We start from the raw sequence: 27,315 nt of genomic DNA, 5'->3' as shown, positions 1-27,315 counted from the left end.
TGTCCTCTGATCTCTCCTGGGCTCCCCTGCAGTTCTTTAAGAGACCTTTTCTGGATCAATACAACAAAAAGCACTTAAACTCTTGGTGTGGCCCAGGCACTGTGCTAAACTTGGAGGGCACAGAGAATGGCAAAACAGCAGCAGTCCCCCCAAACTCATGTTCTAATGAGGGACAGGCATGCACAGAGGAAATGAGAGGTAACCTCAAGGCTTTTTTGTGTGCCTGTGTGACACAGACCCCTTTGGTAACCTGGTAAAGTCTACATATCCCATCTCACAAGGTTTTTAAATATATAAAATAAAATAAATAAATAGGAGTATAAGGGAAACCGATTATGTTGAAATACAGTTATCAAAATATGCAAAATAGGCCAGCACTGTTGGATTGTAGGGAGTGAAGTATAAAAAGGCTAGGAAGGCTGGAAGGGCGGAGATTATGAAGAGCTTTAAATGTCAAACAAAGGACCTTGTATTTGATCCTGGAAGTAATGTTACCACAGTGTATTAAGTAGGAGAGGGAGGGTAATGTGGGTCAGACTCATGCTTAAGTTAAATCACTTTGGCAGGTGAGTGGGCAAGGCAAGGAAACTGGTTAGAAATTTACTGAACTAGTCCAGTAAAAGATAATAAGAACTGAACAGGGTGGCTGTGTGAGAGAGAGAAGGGCCACCTTATGTGAGACATGTTATGAAAGCAGAAATGATAAGATTCAGAAGTTAAGCTAAAAATGGAATTCAAAAAATACTTTGCACATATTTATCCTGGCCTTCCAATATTATATTTTAAAACAAAGGTTTACAACCTGTAAAAATTGACAACTACATTTCAATATAATTGGTTTCCTTTGTAATCCTTTTAATTTTCTGCATTAAAAACATTCTGGGAAAGGGTCCAGAGACTTCACCAGACTGCCAACTAAGCCCATTACACAAAAAAGGTAAAAAACCTCTGTTTCCCACTGGTTTCAGAGTGTCTGATGGGTCACCCGCTTTAACTGGACCTCTCCATTTATTTTCCAACAATTACATTTTGGCTTTTCCAATTACAAATGCTGATTGGAGCTCTTTTATTTCTGTCTTACACCAGGATGTTGGATGCAATGATGCTGTGATCACTGAGATGCAGCAGCTTCACAATGGGGAAGGGACTCCCCTTTATAAACTAACATTTGCTTCTCCTCTGATTTGAAAGCCTCACTAAAATAGATGCAAATGAATTTTAACAGCAGAAAAGGGGGCAACAATAAAAATAACTTTAGAATATTAGTCAGAGCTCAGGTAAAATCAAGATAAATGCCAAAGATTCTGTACCTGGGTTTCACTGAGCATGGGACCAACAGAGGTGAGGGCAAAGTCAAGCATACGGGTGAAAAACAATTAAGCGCCCAACTACCATTCTGTGACTAGGAAAACATCTGAGGGGTTCAGTGAGTCTCAGGCTAAGGAGCAGTTAAAAGTATGACGGCACAGCTGAAAATGCTTTCAGATGTGAGTCCAGACACTGGAGAGGGTTAGTGTCTGGCTGGCCCGGCCAGGCGTCAGAGTACCAAGTGCAGATCTAAGGTGGACCAAACAGCTGTCTTCAAGCACCTGAGAGGCACAACCACCAGTAATGCATCGCAAAGGAACAGAGTTCAGCTTATGTACAAAAACCAAACCACCAACCCCCCCCCCTCGAAAACTCTTAAGAACAAGAGGTACAGAAACGCGGGCTCCCGTTAAAGAGAACGCGCTCTCAACATCTTGATTGTTTGCTTGTCAAGAACGCTGAATTTTGTTTCAGGTATGGTTTAGACTAAGAGATTTCTGATATCATTTCCCCTGCTGAGATACTGCTAACATGAATAGCAGTAGTAGTAGCTGTAGCAGCAGCAGCAGCATTCATACAGTACCTACTGGGTGCTAGGCACTTTGTTAAGCACTTTACAATTATTATCTCATTTAATCCTCACAACAACCTTGGGAGGTAGGTGTTATCCTCATTATCCTCATTTTGTAGATGAGGAAACTGAGGCACAAAGAGGTTAAGTGATTTGCCCAAGGTCACAGAGCTAGTGAGGCCAAATTTGAACTCGGGTCCTCCTGACACCAGGGGGTATCACTATCCTCGAAGTCAGCCAAGTTCACAATCTCGGAGTCATCCTTTACTCCTCACTCTCTCACCCCCAGCCCCACCATAGGTGACATCTCTAGTGTATGCCCCCATGTCTTCTCCAACACTGTCACCACCTCAGACCTGGACTCCTGCTACTGTCTGCTGGTGGTCTGTTGGCCTCAGTTCTCTCTCCCTACTACAGTCCATTCAGGACATGTTTTCAGGAAGCAGGGAATGTGCTATCACCTAAGGAAAGGCTGAAGAGGGAATGAAAGTGAGAAGGGATGACTGAAGGAAGAACAACCCTCGGAGATGAGCTGCAATGAGACCAAAGGCCTTGGCAAAAAGGCCCACCTCTTCAACATCAGTTGGAGCAAAGGAGAAGAAGATGGAGGCCAAGGCGGAGAGGTTTTGATACACAGAACAGGGAAGAGCACAAGACAGCCTGAGGACATCTGCGGCTGAATGGGGGAAGGAAAGAGATAAGGCAGGAAACAAGGAAAGAAGAGATTTATACCAGTACTTGTAAGGAGAGTAACAGAGTCAATTAGGGAAGAAGGAAAGGATGGCCATGCAGCAGACACACCAATTCCTACCTATGACTGAATGACAAATCTGTTGTGGGCCTACATCAGCTAACTACGTGACATCTCCATTGGCACTCAGCAGCTCAAAAGCAGAAAAGACGGAGGTAACTCAAAGCTGGAACGTGGCAGGGTATGATGGGCAATGAGGGGTCAAAGGTTCGAGGTAACAGGAAAATGTATAATTGTACAGTTAGTTTTAGGTTCAAGACTGAGAAGGGAGGAAAGGAAAGACAGAGCCCAGGTGATGCCTGGGAAAACTAGGAGGGGAGCAAAGACTATGGGTCAGAGTGAAGAGAGACAGGACAATTGGAAGAGCTGGTCAAAAAAGGATTTAGAATTCCCTAGCATGGTGGCAGAACAGTTTGGTGTGATGGAGAAATCAAACAGGATGACTTCAGAAAAACCTGGAACTGATGCAAAGTGAAGTGAGCAGAACCAGGAGAACACTGTACAAAGTAACAGCAATATCATACAATGAATTGTGTATGATTTAGCTATTCTCAGCAATACAATTATCCAAGACCATCCCAAAGAGCTCATGATGAAGCATGTTATCCACCTCCAGATAAAAAACTGTTGCCGTCTGCATATAGACTGAAGCACACTGTTTTTCACTTTCTTTCTTTCACTTTTTTATTTGAGTCTTCTTATACAAAATGACTAATATGTAAATATTTTACATGATTGCACATGTATAACCTGTATAAGACTGCTTATTGTCTCAGGGAGAGGGGAAAGGAGGGATAGACTTTGGAACTCAAAACTTTAAGAAGAAAAAGTTTTTGAAAATTGTTTTAATATGTAATTGGGGAAAAAATAAAATACCATATTTAAAAAAATGTCGATTTGCTTTGACTCTTCTTCCTAGCTCAGAGTATAAAGGACATAAGAAAACATACTCAGCAATGGAGAGGGTGGCCAGAGATACAGTGTCCCCAGAGAGCCATCAGAGTTAAATTAGATGAGGAAGGGCCCAACGGAAGAGGGGAGCAGAATACCATGGGAGGGAAGGATAGGCCTGAGGTGGATGGGGATGAGAAAGTGGGCAGTAATGCAGGGGACTGATGTTGACAGTGACTCAAACAGAGATAAAGGGAGGTGGGAGTTTGTTATTATTTTCTCAGACGGTTCAATGAAGAGAAGGGGGAAGGAATCAGAATTTATTAAGTCCCTACTACGTGCCAAGCACTATGATAAGCATATTACAAATACTCTCTCATTTCATTCTCAGGTAACCCTGCAAAAAGCAGGTGCTATTATTACCCTCATTTTTCAGTTGGGGAAATTATGGCAGACAGAAATGAAGTCATTTGTCCAGGGTCACACAGCTAGGAAGTGTCTGAGGCCAGATTTTAAACACAGGTCTTTCTGCCTTCAGGCCCAGAGTGCTATCTACTGAGCCACTTCTCTACCTCATGATAACAGCTAGCACTGATACAACATCTTGAAGTTTGCAAAGCACTTTACAAATATCATTTCATTTGATCCTCACAACAACCCTGAGGGGAAGGAATTATTAAAACGGATGGCAAAACTGAGGCACAGAGAGGTTAAGTAACTTGCCCAGGGTCACCAGACTTGAACAGAGGACTTTTGGACTAAAAGTCCAAAGTTCCATCTTCTGTACCTGTGGCCAAAGAAGGCCATACATGTGGCTACAAGTTTAAGAATAGAAAGACTTCTAAATCCAGCTTCTAGGTACATCCAACCATTGTTGTGGTGACATTGGGCAGAGAAGATGAAACTTAGGCAGGGTTCTAAAGCAAGAAAGCTTTCAGACTCCGCCCGGGGTTAGAGCACTGCTCTCCTAGAGTCAGTAATCTGAAAAGGGTTAGAGCCTTGGCATTAGTGGAAGTCCCTATCTGCCTGGACACTCAGTGGTAATTGAGGGGAATGCATAAAACTAGGCAGTCAAGACTCCTGGGTTCTAATCCTGACCACATATGGTCCTCGATAAGTCACCTGAGTTCTGTGGTTCCTCATCAGTAAAATGAGTGTTAAACTAAACAAGGTCTAAGGTCTGCTTTACTTTTAAAGTTCTAAAAATCCAAGAATCTGATCCTCAGGCTTAGAACATGCAAGAGACAAGGAAGAAGAAACCCTGCATGTCCTCTTTGAATCCTGGGGGTTCCCCCTGACAACCTATATTCCCTTCTCAAGAAATGAAGGATTCTCTTTACTGAATCCTAGAGTACAGAGTCAAGTGGAAAGTTAGGGAGAGAGGAATAGATGGTGTTTGACACAAATTAAAGCTGGAGGGAAGAAGTTAGCTTCTCTTTAATCTCATCAGTTCCCAACTCCAAAGGTCTTACAACCTCTTTCCCAATGCAGAATCCCATTAAAACATTTCCCCCGGAGAGCTACCTGAACTATGTCAGAGATAACGAGCCATTCTGAAGTGGTCTGTTCAACTGTTCCACCTCTGTCTGCAATGTGCAACAGTTCTTCCTTAAAATGGATTGCTATCCCCATAATAATATTTCAATTCAAGATCCTGGTACAGCACTCTGAACATAATGAGCACACAGCAAATCTATGTCCTCTTCCACATGAAAGTCTATCAAACATAACATAGCTTAAATGCGCTCCACACTCGCCCCCTATTAGGAGAAAACAGATGTCCCCAGTACCCTTCGGAGTTCCGCAGACAACAGTACCAGGGACGTCCTACTCTCTAGTTTGTCAATACTTTGATCCTTCCATGAGCTGGGACTGCATCCCTGGGAGCACTCTCAGCAACCAACATGTAAAACAACTTCTCTGTGACATAACAAGTCTTTAAGAACTGCTATGGGGAAAAAAATTCATAACCTTGTGACCAATCTCATGACAAGTCTGGAGCCCCCAGAACCAAGCAAAATGCTCCAGATGACGACTTGGAAAGAACACAGTACTAGCCCCTCCCCACCACACACTGATCTCCACCATAAAAGCCCTCTCTCAAAGCACATGTTCTTACCAGCTCCAAATGATTGTTCATCAATATCAAACTTGCATTCCTAAGTCTTCTACATTAAATGCTTGGCCAGGGCCCCCCCAATCGACCTCTGCAATTGATGTTTCTAAGTTAAATATTGTGGGGCTTTAAATACAGGCGTTTCATCCAGGCTGAGATAATTTGCGGTTCTGATTTTTCCATCTGACCTATTAGTGAGCACACTCAACTTGGTGTTATCTGAAAATGCAGTCACAGACTGATCCAGTGGATTCTGGAGAGCAGTTTGGAACTGTGCCCAGAGGGCTACAAAACTGTGCATACCCTTTGATCCCGCAATCCCACTACTAGGTATACCTAAGGGGAAAGGTACAGCAGCTCTTTCTGCGGTGGCTGAGAATTGGAAACCAAAGGGATGCCCATCAATTGGGGTATATGATTGTAATGGAATATTATTGTGCTGTAAGAAACGACAGAACCAGGAGAATGTTGTACACAGTAACAGCAATAGAGTTCAATGAAGAACCATGAACGACTTAGGCATTCTCAGCAATACAATGATCCAAGACAACGCCAAAGGACTCATGATGAAGCATGTGATTGGCCTCCAGAGAAGAAACTGATAACGGCTTGAATACAGCGGAAACGTGCTATTTTTCACTTTCTTTCATTTTTTTCTTTCATTCAAGACTTTTTGTACAAAATGATTAATATGGAAGTGTTTTATATAACTGCACATGTATAACCTATATCTGCTTACTGTCTCAGGGAGGGATAGAATTTCGAACTCAAAACTTTAAATAAAAATGTTTAAAAATTTTTTAAAAAGAAAGAAAATGCAATCACAGGCCCTTATGTCGCTTCAATTAATTTCAATTCAGGAAATAATTATCCAAAATTAACCATTTGCAGAGCACTTTACAAGGGGACAGGAAAGCAAAGATGAAAAAATGGGCCCCTACTTTCAAAGAGCCTGCAAATTGAGAAGAAAGTGAAGTGATATTCCAATAAGTATAACCCAGGTAGGAACACGCATAGGAATGCAGAGGAAAAGTCAAACAGAAAAGAGCTAGCAATTCAGGGAGGGATTCACTTTTAGCTCAGAGGTTTCATGAACAGGTGACACATGAATTAGGTTTTATAGGAAGACAAGATGCCTTTGACTAAGTTGCTAGTTTGAAAAAATGTTGGACAGCACAGGGCTGAAGACAGAATGACAAGTCATACAAATGAGCCATCAGAGACCTCTCTCCAGGTTAACATAATTCGCTCGTTAATGAACATTTTGGATACAGTTGTTCAACTATGAATCTCCATAAGTAAACTAACATCTATCCCTCATTTCTACATCTCATCTGTATTCTTATATTATATTCTTATCCTAAAAGATAAGTCAAATGATGTGCTGAACATAGCACACACTGTATGGTATTCCTCTATTCCATCATCTGTTAGTCCAATAAAAAAAAAAGAGGGGGTGGAGGAATAAAGTTAATTTGGAAAGATTTGTTCTTACTAAAACCCAATGAATCCCAACGATCAACTCTTTCCTAAACATCCCCCAATATCGGTCAGTAATCTACTCTAGAATTTCACCTAGCATTCCAGATCTCCTAAAACTTACTTTTCCTTCACCACTCCCTCACACTTTAATAAATTCTTCTCTCTAATAAAACTCGCCTGACTCAGTATTCCACGAAGTCTTCTGATTTCCAATTTCTATGCCAATGTTCATCCCATTCCTCCAGCCTGGAATGCTTTGTCTCTGAATATACAAATCAGATTCAGCCTTCAAAGGTCACCTTAAGTCTCGTTTCCTCCCTAATGCCTTCTCTCCTCATTATCCTCTGAACATCTTAAGCTCAACCTGTCTGTTCCACTTATTTAGTCCTGTCCTAAAAGTTAATATTTAATGTATGTCTATCTTATTGACTCAACTATACTGTAAGCACCTGGAGAGCAAGGCCCATGACATAGTTCCTTCTCCTTTATACTGCCTGGCAGGCATAATGACGCATATACTATAGATGCTCAATAATGTATCTCTTGACTGATTAAGCATTTCAGAATAGCAAGTGGCATTTAGGAGAAGGGAACAAGCATTTATTTGTTAAGTTCCTACTATGTTCCAAGCACTGTGCTAAGTGCTTTATAAATACTGCTGCATACAATCCTCACAATAACTCTCTTTGGGTAGGTGCTATTATTATCTTCAATTTGCAGTAAACTGAGGCAGACAGTGATGAAGTATCATACAGCTAATAAGCATCTAAGGGAGAATCTGGACTCAAGGCTTCTTGACTCTGGGCCCGATGTTCTCTCCACTGTGCTGCCTGGCTGCCTCTTATTTACTGATGAGTTACACTGCATTAAAAACTTTATCTCATTCTGGCCTCAAACCAGAAAGGCACTCAAGTTATTATTCCCATTTTACAGAGAAAGAAACTGAGATTCATAGCAATAAAGTAGCCTGCCCAAGATCACCCAGCTATTAAGTATCAGTGATGGGATTTTAATCTGGGTAAGCAGGTTCTGACTCCACACCACGTATTCCACCCATTATGCCACGCAGCTTCTCAAAGTTTCTGTCCCTCAGGACGTAAAATCTAGTTGGGGGGTGGGGGTGAGGGACTAAGTAACATAAGATAAAGACACTGTAGAGTGGGTAGCACAGAATAGCATTATTAAGGAAAATTTTCACAGCAGATAAATCTTTCTGCCAAGTATTTTGGAATCTATCATTGCATATCTGCCTTCCAAGGAAGGCCCCAAATTTTTCCATGAGAGAATTTATTTTTCATTTCCCCAAAGTGAAAAGATCCTATATACCCCACCCCAAAAGAGAATACAGACGCTGCCAGACGCTCAGTAAGCCACCACTGACTAGACTGTCATAAGCAAACAGGCATGTTGGCACCTCCCAGCCTCTCTCCAAAAGAAATACACAAGCACTGTGGTATGACAGTGCCAACACTGTAATAAACGACGTTGACCTTGGATCTGAAGATCAATATTAATTACAACTGACCCTCTGGGGATCCTTATCTCAGCCTAAATATTAAAAGTAACTTTGATTCCCAGATACACATCAAGTCTACAGTTGAGGGACAGAGCCCAGGAACTTGGCTACATGATAAAGGGAGCATACCTTTATTAAAAAGTCTACTATAGATAATCAAGAGTTAATTATACAATCAACTCTCCCTACGACAGGCATGGAAACCAGGGACAGATGACATTCACTTAAAATTCCAAATTACGTGTGCTAAGGGAGGGCAAAAATCAAGAGCAAAAAGAAAAGGATACAAAAGACCATTCTAGAGTAAGAGCAAATTGTATAATCTGCCATAAAAAAAAAAAGCATGTCAAGGTGAAATTGTTGTGCCTGAGCAACAGATAAATGATCAAAAGATAGGAACCAACACCTATTAAAAGAAGAATTACAAATTATTAGCAACCATATGAAAAAATGGTCCAAGCCACAAATGATAAGAGAAATGCAAATCTGAACAGCCCCTCATAGCCTGCAAATTGGCAACAAGGAAAAATAATGAGAACCAGTCAAGGTTGGTGGGGTTGGGGAAGACAGGCACATTAATGCACTGTTAGTAGGGCTGTGAATAAGTACAGCCATTTCAGAAAGCAATTTGGAATTAGGCAAAAAAAAGTGACTAAAATGTCCACACTCTTTGACCCAGAGATTCTATACTATTACTAGGCTTCTACAGTAAGGAAGTCCTCGTAATCACCGAATATTTATAGCAGCACTTTTTTTGTGATGGCAAAAAAACTGGAAACAAAGCAGATGCCCATCGATTGAAGAATGGCTAAACAAACTGTGTCACATGAACATAATAGATTATTGTGCTGTAAGAAATGATGGATTTGATGAATGAAGCGAAAGAGCTACATCAACTGATGTAGAGGTCGGTAAGCGGAGCCAAGAAAACAACATACAAGACTTCAACAATGTAAACAGAAAGAACCCCCCCCCACACACAAAATCAAAAGAAAATGTTACAACATTACAAAGAACAAGCATGCTCCAAAGAAATATGAGGATACCCTGCTTCATCCCTCTGCAGAGGTGGGGACAGGATTCATAAGTGGGATACACTGCACATATTTCAGACTCTGAATATATTGATCAGTCATGTTCATTTTTAGTTTCTTTTTTTTTGTCTTTAAAAAATATGGTTATATGGGATGGCTCTCTGGGGGTAGGAGGCGGAGGGAAGGGGAAGTACTGGGCCAAAATTATGGTGATGTTAAACAAATATGTCAATAAAAACTTACTATATGCTGTCTCTGTCTCTGCCTGAGCTCAAAGCATTAGGCTAGTGAAGCCAAGGTTCCATGGGTTGAGGTTAGTGCCACATCCATAAAAACTGTCCCTCAGCCAAAGAATGCATCCCTAATCCCAATCATCTCAAAAATATATGACATTTTTAACAAGGAATAATAAGAAAAGAGTGTATCAATTGGTCAGTCTACATCCAGCTGCATCTATTAGGGAGAAAGCAGAAAAAATTGAAAAGTTATCTTTATTGACTTTTCTTTTTTATGTCTTTTCATCTGCTATCACTAAGTCTTATCTTACATAGTAAATATGTAATAAGGAAAATAGGGTAGACACACTTTACCAGAGGAAATGGACAAGATGAGGGCTGCTAGAAATCCTTCCTCGGCCTTAATTTGAGAATTCCATTTTAAGTATTACGGTTTGAAAAGCCAAAGAGAATAGTACATAACTGTAAAGGATCTTAAGAAATGCAATTCAATTCAAATTTTTTTTAAAAAAAAATCAAATTGTTGTTGAATTTAGACCACCTGCTAATTTCAGAGATGAGGAAATGGACCCAGAAAGGTTAAGTAATTTGCTCAAAATCATACAATTAAATGGAAGAACCAGGACTATGTCTGAAGCTCCATTTAGAATTCTGTTTGTTTTGGAGGAAAGGAAGGTGAAGTAAAGAAGTACAAATTGATAATTCAATGCAACATGTGTTCCTAGAAGTGCAGCAAAATACTATACTTTGTATTTCTAAAGCACCGCCCTTCCACAAAGTTCAAACGTCTCAAAGAATTCATTGTGAATCTAATTCAAACTGGTTACAGAGCACAACAAGGCAAATAGGTAAAAGGAGAGAGTCCGCAGTCTGGGACCGGGGTTGTCGACCATTAGGCTTCTGCTGATCTACAATGTTTCCCCAGGCCTCCTAAAACCACTTTCAGTCCCAGAGTTTGCCACGTCATCAGCCAATCTGACTCCCTACCATGAGAAGCCACGTTTATCACTGCAGGACAAATACTAGAGACATTGTGATCTTAAAATTACACTATATTAAAACTTCCTCACCTTCAATTTGTTTATTTCAAGTAACCAAAATTCTAATAGGACCAGAGATGAACTACCCCTTGAGGCTTCACCATTCATAGTCATTCACTCATTCATAAACCATTTAATTAAGGGTCTACTGTGCACAGAGCCGCAGCTTGGTGGCTTGGAGTGCTGGCTCTGGAAAGACGAAGGCCTGAGTTCAAATTCTGCCTCTTATATAGCTCCAAGACCCTGACAATTCATTTGACAATTTTAAGCCTCAGTTTCCTCATATGTAAAATGAGGGTAATAATAGCACCTACCTCATGGGATTATTAATGAGGACGAAATGAGATAATATAGGTAAAGCACTGCAAAATCTACCATTATTTATACACACACACACACACACACACACACACACACACACACATACATATGATAGCTATTATCTCAGTACTGAAAATAGAAATTTAGAGAATATATTCCTTGCTTTCATGGAGCTTACAGTCTAGTGTATGGATACGACACATATCACATAGTAAGTATATTTGGGGGGAGGAGGCATCTAAGTGGCCCAATATATACAGTGCTCAAATCTACCTCAAAAACTGACTTTACCGTTATGTCCTGTAACTCTTCTTCCTGCAAGATCATATCAGCTCTGAAAATCACACCATCTCAGCACCCCCAGAGATAGTAAGAGCACCTACCCCCCAGGGCTGTTCTGAGGATAAAATGAGGTATTTGTGAAGTGTGCTGCAAATTGTACATTGCTAGCTTTGCATAAATGATAGGCTAATTAGCTCTCTAGACCTATGACTTCATCTGTATAGGGAACTTCTGGTATGGAGACTCTCTCCACTAACACAAGGGTGCAAATGTCCTAAAGCTTACAGGTTTTTTTTTGGGGGGGGGACTCAGTGGTTTAGTAACTTGTCTGCTGTCATAATGCCATTCAGTCAGTGGCAGGACAAATACCCAGGGGCAACAGTTCACTGTCTCCTCTGCCTCTCACAGTTAATAACAGCAAAACAAAAACCAAAGGGGGGGGAGGAATGCCTGCCAAGAGAATCATTTCTGTAGCTCAAAACTGGAAGGTTCCTCAACCTGGATATGAACAAGAACCTCAAAGAGGGAGAACCCACTAATTCCTAAGGCAATGCATTAGGAGGTCATTTCTCCTTACAGAAAGCCTAAATTTACCTTTTTGAAACTCACATCCCCTGCTCCTAGCTCTACCCTTGGAGGCCAAGCAGAACAAGCCTAATCCTTATTCCAGGCTTTAAGAAAGGTATCAGGGCTCCCCTGAGCCTTGCCTTCTCCAAGATAAGCACTCCCAGTCAGTCATCTTGATCCTGGGACGGTCTTTCCCCATCCTGGCTGCCTTCTCTAGAAATTCTACTGCTTATCAATGTCATTCCTACACACTGGGCCTGCAAACTGAATGTGGCACTTTCCATGTGGTCTGAGCAAGGCAGAGTATTGGGGGACCTGAATCTCCCTAGTCCTGGGTATTGTGCCACTCAATGCAGCCTAACACGGCACTGGCTTTCCTGACTACCAGATAGTAGGATACAGCTGGCTCCCTGCCGGAAGTTCTCTAAAAACCCCTGCTCATTCTCAGAAGAATGACCAGCCATGTCTCAACCAAGGCTGAGTTTGAAGTGCTAGTGAGAACATTCAGGTGGAAATGTCCTGGAAGGATGTGAAAATGTAGGTCTCAGAGGAGCTTGGTGGTGCAGTGGATAGAGCTCCGGCCTTGGAGTCAGAAGAGACTGAGTTCAACTCCAGACTCAGACACTTGACATTTACTAGCTGTATGACCCTGGGCAAGTCACTTAACCCCAATTGCTTCACCAAAAAAAAAAGTATGTCTAGAAAACAGACGAAGTCAACAATGGAGACAGATTCCATAATCATTTGCCTAGGGATGGTCATTACAGTGATGAAAATGAATCGGCCAAGAGAATGACAGGAAAGCAACATGGCATTGCAGAGAGGGCTGAGCCTGGAGTCAGAGACATCTTGGTTCAAAGCCTGTCTGCGACACAGACTAGCTGAATGTCCATGGGTGAGTCACTCTCTCTGTTCCCTCACTGTCCTCATCTATAAAACAAGGATGATAACAACATCATCTTTAATACCTCACAGGGTTGTTGTGAGGCTAAAATGAGATGTATGTAAAATATTTTGCAAACCTTAAAATACTACATAAATACCAGCTACTATTAAGTTAGCAAGGAGTATAAAGAGAAAAGGCAATCAGATGAAGGAAAAGTATCAGTGATGATCCTGGAGAAGAGAAGACACAGGGCAAGCCTGACTGCTGTCTTTGAGTGTCTGACCTTGGGAAGGGGACAAAGAGAAAAAGAAATAAAGGAACATCTGGAGCTAGAAAACAAGAAAGCGTTGAGTTTCTGAAGCCAGGGAAGTTCAGAGCAGTAGCAGGGGTCAGCAACAGTAATGAGGTCAAGGAGAAAGACAGAAAAAAGCCAGCAAAATTTGATGAGGAAGAAGTCACCAGTGACTTTTGAAAGAGCAGCTTCAGTAATGAGCAGAGTAAGCTTCAGGAGACCGTAGGCATTAGACATAGACAATGTTATCATTCCTGAATGCCTTTTCAAAAAGCTTTACAGTTGAGGAGAGGAGAGAGAGAGAGAGACGGGCTAAAAGGATCATAGGAAGGCTTTTTGAATATTAAAGACACTTGAGCAGATTGGAAGAACGTGGGAAGGACCCAGGAGAGAAGGAAGGAGAGAAAAGTAGGAGAATGGTAACTTGCAAGGTTTTAGAAGAACCAGGTAAGAATGAGAAGGATAAATTTTCCTGTGTGATCAGAAGGGAGAATAGCTGATTATACTGATCTGAAACAAGACAGAGTCCTACAAGTCCTACTTTCCTAAGGAAGGGAGATTTAGGGAAGACAAACCCAAATTCACCTCAAAAATTTTTCAGTCACACAGGTTACTAGTCCCTACATTTTTATTAAGGAAGTAGGAATGCACATAGATTGGTGGCTATTTGCATGATTAGGTTAGGTTTGGTTTTGTTAAAGTAAAAGTAAGGTTGTCCAAATACCTTTGGAGAAAATAGTGCAAAAATTTGATCCTAGGTCCTCAGGAGGAAAAACTCAAGAAGACATCATAAAACAGGCACTGATGACCAGAAAGTCAAATACATTTACAAGGCACAAGAACATTAATCAAACATCTAGATACAAAGAGGGACAAAAGAGAGCAGCTAGACCTTTATAAAACTCTGGAAGTGCGGATCAATTTCTACACTCAGATTAGGATGCATAAATAGCAAAAAAGGACACAGAGACTCCAACCCAGCAAGCACTCTGTTCACCACACCGTCTCCTACCTCCATCAAAGAACAGTAAATTAATGGAGGAGAAGGCTTACTAGAAAAGACCAAGGAGATCCATTTATCAGAATAAATTTGTTTAAATGAAATAAAATTTAGGTGACCTAAAATTGACCTGTATCTGATGATTTTGTTTTGTATACCTCCATTCCCAAAGACAATAGCCAACTGTCTAAAAAGGTGTCTCAGATGTACCCATCTGTTTTAAATGCAGATTTCTGATGCCTCCCTGTCTCTGGTAGCTTCCAACCAGTTTGTAGGAAATGCCTTAGAAAAATGGAAGAACATTTCATTTCTTTCTACACTTTTGGTTAAATAAAAAATTCTCCAAAAATTCTGACATGTTTTCATAATACTTTACTTTTTCCTTTTAAAAAGCATACAGAATTACTGGTCTAGGTGAAGAGCAAATCAACAACCTAAGACTAAAATTAAAGCTAGAGCTATGTAAATATGATTAACATTAGACATAGCAGAAAAATGATCTGACAAATATTTCCACACAAGAATAGAAAGGATCATAGCGCTAGAAGAATCTTAAGAAACGCAATTCTGAATTCACCGTTTGTGAAATTGAACGGTTTTTTAATTAAAAGCACCCACTCATTTTTCACAGGAGCAAAAACAGACACCCAGAAAGGTCTAGCAGCTTGCATAAAGAAACAAAGCCAGTAACTGGAGGGGTACACTGATCTCTAATTTAATTTCAGCATACTCTAATAAAAAGTCAGACCAGGAGTTGAGTGTTCACTGCTAGTAAAATGGTTCTGATTACCATTTTCTCCCATAAAAAATGAAAACTATTTCCATCTCTACATACACATAAAACTTATTTCATAGGCCACATATACCTCAAAATGAAATTAGCTGCATTGCTGTTAATAAGACTTAATAAATGTTAAAATGATGGGGGGAGGGAGAGATTAAAAATTCACTGCCTTACTAAAATAGCAAATAAAGTTATCATTCCCTTCTACAGCCATCCTTAGTTTTCCAAGGCTACACCATATCAGTCTTCCAGAGAAAGTATCATTGCAACAATCCTGCCTCTCTATTGCTGCTGTTTAACTCACCGTTCTAGTACTCACACTTAGATTAAAAGTGGTAAGAATGTGAGCAGGCAAATGAATTTTTATACAAATACTTCGGGGCAGCTAGGCGGTGTAGTGGATAGAGCTCCAGCTTTGGAGTCAAGAGGACCTGAGTTCAAATCTGGCCTCAGACACTTGACGTTTATTAGCTGTGTGACCCTGGGCAAGTCACTTAACCTCGATGGCCACACCAAAGAGCAAAAAACCAAAACAAAACAAAAATTCAAATACTTGGTCTAATCAGTGCATTACAATAGCGTGTTAGTGGAACATGACAGGAGAACTTTTATATAAACTTCTCCATATTAACAGTAGATATAGCTAGCTAACCACAGAAGAGAAGCTAGATGGAGCAGTGGAGATAGAGTGCTGGGCCTGGAGTCAGGAAGATTCATCTTCCCGAATTCAAATCCTGCCTCAGATACTTACTAGCTGTGTGACACTGGGCAGGTCACTTAACCCTGTTTGCCTCAGTTTTCTCTTCTGTAAAATGAGCTGGAGAAGGAAATGGCAAACCACTCCACGGTTTCTGCCAAGAAAACCCCAAATGGGGTCACGAGGAGTCAATGACTGAAAAACAGCAATGACAAAATGAACACTAAAATTGTTCTTTTTTTCTCCCTAAAAATCAATAAGACCAAAGATACTCTGCCATAGGCAGCAGAAAAAGAGTCAATATCTGGGTTCCAGTTTTGCCTTGCTATTAAGGAGGCAGGTGATCTAGGGCAAGTTACTTCTCTCAAGTCCTCAGTTTCCTCTTCTATAACAATGGATGAGATCATCTCTAAGCTGCAACCCATAATTCTGTATGCATAAGTTCTTTGAGATTTCAGATGACAGAAACAATAATCTGAGATATTATTTGAAGCAAGAAATTTATAATTAAGGAAGATATTAAGTACAGCAAATGGGAAACACTAAAGATAATAAGCGCTCTTTATACTGTATATAAAGCATGTATGTATGCACACACACACATAATTGACTTCTATGTCCCAAACGCTGGAGTAATTGGTTAGTTTAAGCCTGAGGTTTAAAACCTTGCTTTAAAATATCTATCCATCTATCTAGATGGATAGATATTTTAAAAGCATATTTCAGGAGCAGCTAGGTGGCGCAGTGGATAGAGCACTGGCCCTGGAGTCAGGAGGACCTGAGTTCAAATCTGCACTCAGACACATAACACTCACTAGCTGTGTGACTGTGGGCAAGTCACTTAACCCCAATTGCCTCAACCAAAAAAAAAAGTATATTTCAATATAATTGGTTTCCTTTGTAAGTTTATGTATTTTATGTATTTAAAAACATCCTCAGAGGTTCATAGGCTTCACCAAACTGACAAAAGTATCCATGACCCCCCAAAAGCTTAAAAACCCTTAATTTAAGTATTTTCCTATAAAAAATACAAACTTCCTAATTAACTCTTAAATTTAAGGTGAAAGAACAACTTGAAAGTTTAAGGAAGAGGTTGCAAATAAACTTTTTGAAGCAGCAAATGCATGGATGTTCAAAAACATTGAGTATCGTAGTCCTGGAGCATGAGATGAAAACGTTTTGATGGATATCAGAAATGACTTTCAGTGACACTTGAGTATTTGCTGAATGAATGAATGAATGAATGAATGAATGAATGAATGAACACTAAGTCTAATTTACCAGGTGAGGGAAGTATGGTACAGTAGAACAAGCAGCAGCTCAGGGGTCAAATGAGCTAAGTTCAAACCCGCAAGCTATCTGCCTGGATCTGCGTGACCCTGACCAAGTCACTCCCAGTTTCTTTCTCTGTAAAACAAGAGGGTTGGTTTACAGATGGTCTCTGAGGTCCTTTCCAGCTCTAGACCTAGGGTCTTATGGCAGAAAAAGTACTGAAATACTGAGTTAGCCACAGAACAGTGAAATCAGCTGAAGAAAGAAATGTACATGCTAGTCAATGGGAAAGCAAAGCCCAAAAGAGAGAAGGCCGCATTCTGCTCAGTTCTAAAAGAAGAGGTTTTCTTTCTTTTTTCCAACACCTTCTCTACATTCAGCTCACATAAAATGCTCTTGCTTCTCCTCTCCTCCTGAACCCATAGTTTTTCTAAAAGCTCTCCTCACAAACCCTCTCCCTCACTTCCCAGGTCTGCCAGCCCACCTGGATCACAAAAGGCAAGATTTCACTATTGTTTTTGGCAAACATTAAATATGAGCATATCTAAATGATACTTCAACTCATCTGTCCTTCCACGCAGACAGATATGGAGCTTCTTAATTCAAAAAGGATTTTTTAAAGTTATCACTAGCACACAAAACTTTAAAACAGAGAAGAAATGAAGCTTTGAACATGTCACTTAGGAAAGGTTGCTGATCCCTAGCTGAGAATTATAGTAAGATAAAAATAGATCCAAACAAGAAATTTTAGTAGAAAACACCTGTCAAAGACAGCCCTAAGAGCTCTCTTATTAACTCAGCATTTGATTGCCTTCTAATTAAAGTTCTCTTACTATATCATGCTATACAACAGTTCACCTACTCTGAGCAGATGCAAATGGGAAAAAAAGCCCACAATTCAGGCAAACTGTAATGTGAAAATCTTGGCCTTCTCTCTCTCCTACACAGCCAGTCACCAAAGTTCTGTCTAGTACACCCAGGAAAGCTCTCCTAAGCATTCCTTCCCTCTTCCCTATTTTCATTTCCCCCACCCTAGTCCACACCCTTACCACCTCTGCTTAGTAAAACTGTAACAGGCTCCTGAGTTCCTTCATTCCAGTGCACCCTACAAACTGGTAGTGTCTGAGTAATCTTAAATTACAGCTTCAATGAGAAACTGGCACTCAAAAATCTTTAAGAGAGTTCCTACTGTCCACAAATACAGTCCAGAATCTTTAGTGTCCCATTCAAGCTTCTCCATGCTTGGGTCCCAATCCACCTTTCCAGTCTTCTTTTCTAGCTTCCCTTCTGGCACTCTCTCTTGGATGTAAACTGGTTTGTTTACTCCGCATTATCATCTTCAAAATGTTTCCTGGGCCTGGAATGCCCTCTCTCCCCCCTCTCCAGGCTACATCTGTCCTGCTGCTGTGCTTCTGGACACCAGCAAAGAGCCTCCCATAAACTTCTACAAGACTTTGGCTGGGCCTCTCTTCAGCTGCTTTCTCCCCTACCACAAGACTGCCTTAATAGCAGTGACTGTATACTACACATATTTGTATTCTTTCTAGCACTATGCTCGATAAATATTTTGTTGAATGACATCACTTGAGCTTCTGTCCTGTCAAAAATACTACTGACCCACAATCATCGGGAGATGTTGCTTTTTCCAATAAAACGGATAAATTGGTGCCATATCTTCTGTCTAATTTACCGTTAGACACATGGCATGCACATAACAGGATGGCTGGCTGGGGTTAGGGTTCTAGTTTGTAGCCACAGAACAGTGAAATCGGCTGATCTCAAATAAAAGACTGTACCCACAACTTTGGCTTCCTTATATACTGCTCATTGACACAATACCTAAGGCAAATACCATAGTCCTTATTTTGTCTGTACACGTGGCATATTCTCCAAATGCAATTTTAAGTGCCATGGGGGCACAGACCCATAAGATCTAAGATCTGAGAGGTTCATAGACTGAAACTTCTAGTATAATACAGATGTGAAAACTGAGGCCCACAAAGGGGAAGTGATGAGCTCAGATCTGAACTCAAATTCTGATTCCAATATACCATCTCGTTACATTTCCCTAAGTTCCTATGGTAGTGTTTTTGCAAATACTACTTCAAAATTGTCAGTAACCAACTACAGATAGGGTGACCCTGAAGTCAGGAAAACCTGGATTTAAGTACTGCCTTTGACATATACTAGCTATGTGATCACTGGCCAGTCAAGAGGACAACTTTAAGAATAGAAGGAGTACTTACATCAGGAGTTCCCAAACTAATTAAATCATAGTTCAGGACCATTCCCTTAATAACCCTCCCTCAAACAAATAAGCCCAAGCACCTAATATATATGCTGAAATAGACCCTGGGCATTCAAAGACATGTTAAAACAGTGAAACATTGTTTCAGACTTGTATTTTAGCTAGAAGGGACCTTAGCTATCTCATTCAATCACCTTCATTTTACAGACATGGAAAATAACTTACCTGTGGCCACAATGCAAAAGAGAGACAATAGAACAGAGTGGAGTGGGCCAGTCTCCTCAATACTAAGCATCCTTTCAGGAATACCTCAACAACTTCTACAGAGGGGTTCTTAACTCGGGCTCCCTGAAAGTTTGTTTATTTTAATATTTTAATAACATTTTCTTTGTAATTCTGTGCATTTTATTTTATGTATTTGAAAACATTCTCTCAAAGGGTGCACAGGCTTCACTAGGCTGCCAAAGGGGTCTGAGACACAGAAAAGGTTAAAAACTCCTGTTAAGGTTAAGGACATCCCTTAAGGGGTGTTAGAAGTGCTTTCATAAATATTCCTTTCCCCCCAAAAAAACCTCTTGGGGCACATTTCTATTCAAGAACATGCTCCAGGACACACTCATAAGAAACTCATTCCCATAACCTCCACCAAACCTATGCAATGACCTGCATCTACAATTAATTCACCTCCGGGGCCACCTGCCCTCCCTACTTCTCCATTTCCCCCACCGCACCTCTAACACTAGAATCTGCACCCCTCCCTCAGAACACCCCAGGCATAGTCACTCCCTTCCCATCTGCATACACTCACTTGGGAAACTGCTTTTGGTAATCCCTCATTCTACAGAGGAATTTCAGGTTATGGCCAGCTGCTAAACCTGATGATCACTACATTATCTCTAAGTGTTCTTGAAGTTATAAAAACAATTGTGACAAGTATTCATGATTGCAACCCTTCATAAAGACTACATCTGCTTTCCCATTTCATATTATAAGTAAATCTGAAGACTAAAGGGAATATACGGTTACATATTTAGGAAATAAAATCATGTCCTCTAGTAAAACATTGAAATACACAATTTACATCTTAAAGAACAGAGGAATTTTATTTAGGATCTAGCATTCCAAAACCTGCCTTTTGTAAACAGTGTGAGAACTGGTGTCTATAAGAGCTGAAGTTCATGTGACTGGCTTTTCTGTAACACTGTTATTTCCAGTATAAACAGGACATTTATTGCTACATGAATCAGAACAGATTCAATGTCCAGACTAATTAAACATCCATTCAAAATAGTTGCGGGAATTTAGCCCCTCAGATTTGGCAAATCCAGACTACCAACTTAATAATGCTGTATAGCATAAATGGGAAAACTAAGAGATTAAGGAATCTAGCTTAAAAACAGTGACAGCACTGATGCAAAGCTTCTTGATGACCATTCCAAAGCAAAACTTGCATTGCTGAGCTGTGGAACTGTCAGCTTTACTCAAATAAAGTTCTCAGCATGTCTTGACTTTCCCTCTAAAGACAGAGAACAATTGTTTTTCCCCTCAAAGTTGAGCCCTGACTTGTCTGAAAGCTGGAGCTTCCTCTCCTTGAGCTCAGTTGCTACGTAAGGCTTGGGAAGTCAGGAGTCAGAGCTCTGCCAGCCACATGCAGGGCCATCACTTCAACAGGAGGCTTCTAGCATTCAAACTAAGCTGAAATCAGAACCTGTGACGTTTCCCCATACAATCATATTTAAGACAATTCAATTGTCAACTTATATCTGATCCCATAATTTAACAAATGGCAGCGTCCTAGGTACAAATACATACATCATCAGTAACTGAGCTTAGATAGAGTTTGGTACAGGTTTTTTTTTTAAAGTTGGGTAGAAACAATTTTAATACAAAGTTAATATTTTTTAAATGTTAAGTATACATTTAAAAACTGTTACATTTAGCTGTAAAAACTTTTCTGGGAGCGCCAATTTGCAATGCTAAAAGAAGGCAGACAGGAATCATCAGAAGACACTGATTTCTAAGCTTAGTCTTATAATACTCAAGTTCTCAAAACAAAATGTATTTTAATTTAGTTTAACATAAATTTGAAGTAGTGTGACATAGTGGACTGCCTTGAGGCTAAGAAGTCCTGGGTTCAAGTCCATCTCTCTCTCTTTCTCTCTCTCTGTGACTCTGGGTCAAATCACTTAAACTCTCTTAAGACTATAAAGAGTCAACTTGGTAGAGGCGTCTTCTCACCTGGGAGTTCTTGTAACAATGAAATTATAGGTCTAGTGCCTATCCCTAATTTGTGTGAGTGTATGTGTAGGGGTGCAGTGTACACGTGAATGAAAGAAAAAATGAGATGGAGGGAGGAGAGAGCACAGAAGGGGGAGGGAAGAGAATGTAGTAGATACAGGGTTGGATTTGGAATCAAGCAGGGCTGAGTTCAAATCCTGCTTCATATACTTAAAGGCTACCTGACCCTGGGCAAATCATTTAACCTCTCCATGCCTAATGAACATGGACTGGATGGCCTCAAAGTTCTATGCCAGCTCTAATTTATGAAATGAAACAAGTAATCAAAGAAAGCATCACAATTTCAAAAACACTGGGAATCAATGGCAGAATGACCTATTTATTTTTATATCCTAAAAATGCTTCAGATCACATACTTCTGAATTACCACTAAATGTCTAATTATGATAAAGATGATGTTGACTAATTCAAGTATGATACAAGATAATTTCATTTTGCCTAGTAAAAATATTTAAATATGATTTTTAAAAAAATTCTTTCATTTACCAAACTATAATGAAATGAGATTCATGTGAAATATGTCCTTCCTCTCATCTATTTCATATATTTAATAGAGTGTTTAACAGTGACAAATACAAAAATAATAGAAAAAGTGACTTGCTTGGGAAGCAGGGTAGTGCAATGGGAGGGGGGCCTGGCTTAGAATCCTGGCTTCCCCTTACTTGGGACAGAAGTGATTTTACAAGTGACTTCACTTTTCTGGGCCTCAGTTTCCTCATCAGGGACTAGGACAAGATGATCTGGACAGCCCCTTTCAACTCTAAATCTAAGTCCTGGGACTGATGACACTAAGTATACAAACTGCAGGCAAAGTCTCAGGTCAGCTTCAAAGAAAATGTTTTCTGTCATTGTTGGTGTCTCAAATGTGAAATGCACAAGAACATCACTAGAAAACATGTTTCATCACTCTTCTCCCAAGCTCTGCAGATCTTGGAAGTCACATGTCTCTGTAATGGCAGCTCTGATCAGGCAGGGGCTTTCTCAGGCTCACAGATTTGAAGGTGGAAGGTGCTCTGAGGTCAGTCAACTAGTCCAACCCTCATTTTACAGGCCAAGAAGATGGGAAGATAAACTGCTCTTCAGGAGTCTCCTTGAAGTAAATGGAATGGGCTGGGAAATACTGGTGGTGACAGAGCTGCTGGTTTGCCTCCTGTCAACAACTGCCCTAGAGAATCAGCCTCTCCTCATCAAAGGAAATGGTTCAACCTTCAGCAGCATCGAAGAGCTTCCACTTTCCATGCTCCCTAGTCAATGACACCATAGCAGGAGACTATGCAACAGCCGCTTTAGCAGGAGCAGCACCTACCCCACCAAGCTCACCTTCACATGCCCACGGAGTTCTACTCTCGCTAGCTGTTCCAAGGTCATTCTTGCTGTGGTGAACTCTCTCTCTCAGCAAGGAGAACATACTACTTTAAGGGGTATGGTATGTATACAGACTTGACAGCTGGAGAGTCTTGGTACTCCAAGCTTCCTTGTTTACCAAAGGTAAATGGTTTCGCTGTAAGTCTCACATTCAGCAAAATGTTTATAGAATGGGCATTAAGACAAATAGTCAGTATGATGTCAGTAAATGCATACAGTCACACAAGCCAAAAAGGAAGCAGAGAGACCTAAGTAGAAATAAAGCTTCACAAACTCATTACAATCAGCAATGTTTAGATCTTCATAGCCAGCTCTAGGCTTCACAACTTTAGCAGGAATAGGAAGAGTCAGAAAGGATTCAGATAACAGCAATGGAGATGATTAATAAGTTGAAAAAATATAGCAGTGGGTAACAACGAAAGAAAATGGATTTGGTCTAAAGAATTGTGAGAAGAGGCAACTTTAAGCATCTGCATTAGAGTGAGAGCATCATACTCAAATCTACTAATGGACTGAAACTCTTAGGAGAATACTAGCTCAGGCTGAATATTTCACAAAACATAAATCCATAAAATGAATGATGATTTCTAATGTGTCATGTTTAAAAAACATTTTGTAGCTATATGCTTAACACTCAGACTTTGGGACCGAATAGGATCCCAAGAAGCAGGGATATTACAATGTATCAATGGACAAAATTAATAGGGATGTTATCTTTCTTAGGAGTGTGTGGTATTAACCAATTTTGAAACATAAGCTGCCAGAAAAATCAGTTTCAGTGTTTTAAGGTGCCAGGTTATTAAAGTAAATTAAAAGTTACTGCAGACTTTCATAACTAGTTCTTCAGGAAAAGACCAAATGTTGGAAAATGGGTTTAAGCTGGAGATCTCAAAGTATTTAGTTTAGACATAAGGAAAAATGTCTGACAGTCTAAAAACTCTTTAGCAGTAAGAAAAGGTTACTGGGAGATCTAAAATCAATCTTCTCTTAAAATATCTTTAAAAATAGTTCTGCCTGAAGCAAGGGGAATGGACTATTTGACCTCTCAAGGTCCCTTCCAAGGCTATGATTATGTGATTTTAACTTACAGGCCTGCGGTGTGAGAAGGACGTCATACTGTCACTATCTCTTTGACATAGCTAAGGATACACCTAAAATTTGCAGTCTGAAATGAAGCTTAACATGACAATTAAAATTTGATTACAAATCCAATACTTTATTATAGCCTATCTTTCAATTACTAAGACCTGGGAAGCAAAATTTCATCAAGTTGATGAAATAAGTGTAACTTCTAAATGTTACTATGTTACAATTACAATGGCACTAACCTCCTAAACATTTTAGTGATATTATTACTATTGTTATCAGACCCTTGAGAGGCAGTGCAGTAGAGTGGACAGGGTGCTGGCCTCTAAACCAGCACCAGCACGACATGGACTGGAGTTCTGCCCCTGGCTGTGTCACTCAGGGAAATCCCTTAACCTCTCAGGGCTCTAGACACCTCTCTAAAACAAGCTGCTGAGAAGGCTCAGCCTGCTTAAGTCAAGGGAGTTCCCTACACCAGAAATCACAGCCACAGCCCGGCCGGGCCCAAGCCCTCTCCCTAGCGTTCCAGCACCTAGCACAAGGCACAGCAGATACTTAATAAGTATTTACTGGTTGTAAAAAAAGAACTGTGTTCGTCCTCATCTTTTCTCTCTCTTTTTTAAACTTTCAGAGATCATGAACCTCGGGTCCAAAGTGCTCCCTGGCCCACCTAACAACTGGCACAGAGCCCTTGTTATTTTTTGAAACTTACTACGAATAAAATTCAAACTAATCTGAGTTTAAAAGGGAAAGAGACCCCCCATCCCACCCCTCGCTCAGAAACCTGAAGTCTGCTCCCTCCTAAATCCGAGAGCCCCCGGCCCCACCAGCCTGCCAGCCTGGGCCCGGGGCTTCGGGGCCGGGGCAGAGCCCAGCGTGGGCCCCGGCCCCCCTGCTCCCCCGGACGCCACAAAGTGTCCAAACAAAGGCAGCTCGGCGGCCCCACTCGGCCGTCCCCACCATATGGCCCCGAATTCGGGTGGGCCGTGCCTAGGGGCCGGCCGGCTTCACCCCGGCGGCTCGAGCGGCCCAGGGCCGCGCCGGGCCCAGTGTCCCCCGGGGGAGCTCGTTACCCGAGCCCCGGGACGCGATGCGGCCTAAGCCAGGAGGGCCGCGCCGGGCTTTCCCGGGCCCTCCCGGAGCCGAGGCGAACCCGGCGGCGTCTCCCCAGCGACCAACGCGGTGCCGGGGCCTGGCTCCCGGGGCACGGCGGCGGACGAGGAGGCGGCGGCGGCCCGGCCTCCAGTCCGTCCGGTCCCGCCGGGTCCCGCGGGCCTCGCACGGCGCTAGGCCGCGCCCGCCAGGCCCAGGCCGCCGCGTCCGTCCGGTATCGGCCGCCGGGCCCGGGCCCCGCCGCTAACGGGCCCCGCCGCGGCCTTCCCCCCGCCACCCCATGACAGTGCAAAGCCTCGGGCCGGGCCCGCCCGGCCTCCCCGCTTCCGTGTGCCGGCGGGCCGGCCGGCAGGCGGGCGGGCGCGGCCTGGCCTCTCACCTTCATGTCGGGACATCCTAGTTCAGACGGTGGCGGCGCGGCCCCTCCCGGGCTCCGGCTGCACGCAGAGTCCCCGCGGGGGCCCCGGCGCTGCCCGCACCGACCGAGCGTCCCGGCCACGGAGCGGCCGGCGGCGGCGGCGGCGGGCAGGCGGGCACCCTGCCTCCGGCTCCGGCGGCTCCGGGCTCCGGGCCGGTCGCGGGGGCGGGGTGGGTTCGGTGGCGGCGGCGGCGGGGGCAGCGCTGGCTCCGCCGCGGCGGCGAGAAAGAGGAGGAGGAGGAGGAGGAGGAGGAGGAGGAGGAGGAGGAGGAGGAGGAGAGGAGGAGGAGGAGGAGGAGGAGGAGGAGAGGAAGAAGAGAGGGAGGAGGAGGAGAGGAGGAGGAGGGATCGGGGCCGGGCCGGGCCGGGCCGCGCTCGGCTGCGCGGCTCCTCCAGGAGGCGGGGCCGACGCCGCAGCTCCGCGCCGCTCGCTCGCTCAGCCGGCGCCCGTCACCGTGACACGGTCCCTGTGCGCTGGGCGGCGGGCCCGGCGGCGCTCGGCGGCAGTGGCGGTGGCGACTCCGGCTCCCGCTCCTCCCCCTCCCTCCTCCTCCTCCCCTCCCCCTTCCGCCGCCGCCGCCGCCGCCCCGCCTCTCGCTCCCGCCTCGGGCCCCGCAGCTGCTGCCGGAGGAGGAGGAGGGGTAGGAGGCGGCGGCGGCGGCGGCGACGACGACGACGATGACCACGCCGGCGACGGCGGCCGAGGAGGCGGCGGTGGCAGCGGCTCCAGGCGCTCGGCTCTCGGGCCCGCGTTCGCCCGCAGGGCCGAGGGCGGGGCGCTGCCGCCGCCACCGCCTCCTCGGCCGCCGCGGAGGAAGAGGAAATGGCCGGGCCCGCGGCGCCCCCTCGGACGGACCCTCCGAGCCGCCGTCGCCGCGCCAGAGCGAGGCTGCGGCGGGGCCGAGACCGAGGCCGGGGGTGAGCCTAGGGCCGGGGCGGGTGGGGCCGGGGCCGAGACCGAGGCCGAGGCCGGGGCGGAGAGTGAGGCCGAGGTTGAGCCCGGGGCCGGGGGTGAGACCGGGGCTGAGGCTGGAACCAGGGCCAGGGCCGGGGCCGGGGCGGAGAGTGAGGCCGAGGTTGAGACCGGGGCTGGGGCTGGGACCGGGACCGGGACCGGGACCAGGGCCGGGGTTGGGCCCGGGGCCTGGGGTGAGACCGGGGCTGGGGGTAAGAGTGAGGCTGGGCTGGGGACTGGAGTACGCTGTGCAGGAAGATCCTGTAGGCCGGCCCGGGATTTGGGAGTGCGACGGGAGGCTCCAGACGAGGGAGCGGGGCCGAGCTGCCCGGAAGGGACCCTTCGCCCGAGAACTCCGAGCGCCGGCAGCAGCTGGGCCCCGGGCCCGCGGAGCCGGGCTCCCGGCACTCTCTGCACCCCCACCTACTGGCCATGTGCGCGGCGTGGCCTGGAGAGCGGCCCCGGCCTGGCGTTCGCCCCGGGGCCGGGAGCCGCCGACTGAGGCCCGGGGAGGCCGGTCCTTCCAGCTCTCCACGTGCGATCCCATGTAACGGGACAAGGACAGTGGGTGTGAAGCGGCAGTTCTCCAATTTGAGGTCTAGCGACCCCTTAACATCCTTAAGAAGTATTGAGAATTCAAAGACCTTTTGTTTATGAGATGTGTGTCTGTCGATATTTACAGTATTAGAAATGAAAAGTGAAAATTTAAAAAAAATTTAAAAACATTTATGTTTAAAGTTTTGAGTTCAGAACGGATGAAGTTTAAAAATATTAATTCGTTAAAAA

General features: G+C 43.4%; 1 protein-coding gene across 2 annotated transcripts in view; it reads right to left on the bottom strand.

The window, feature by feature from the left end:
• KCMF1 (potassium channel modulatory factor 1) overlaps positions 1 to 25,708 on the bottom strand; it is a 117,536-nt gene extending 91,828 nt beyond the window's left edge. The window contains exon 1 of one of the 2 annotated variants that reach the window (XM_078149272.1): positions 25,536 to 25,708. In XM_078149272.1, coding sequence (XP_078005398.1) covers positions 25,536 to 25,551 — 16 coding nt within the window. In that variant the 5' untranslated portion in view covers positions 25,552 to 25,708. The remainder of the gene's footprint in view (positions 1 to 25,535) is intronic. The other variant, XM_020969487.2, reaches the window with a different exon arrangement.
• Between the last annotated feature and the right edge of the window lie 1,607 nt (positions 25,709 to 27,315).

Source organism: Phascolarctos cinereus, unplaced genomic scaffold (assembly GCF_003287225.1).
Source record: "Phascolarctos cinereus isolate Bilbo 61053 unplaced genomic scaffold, phaCin_HiC Scaffold_2;HRSCAF=192, whole genome shotgun sequence".
Taxonomy (NCBI): domain Eukaryota; kingdom Metazoa; phylum Chordata; class Mammalia; order Diprotodontia; family Phascolarctidae; genus Phascolarctos; species Phascolarctos cinereus.
Note: the sequence above shows the minus strand (reverse complement) of the source record. Positions and strands in the feature narration are given on the sequence as shown.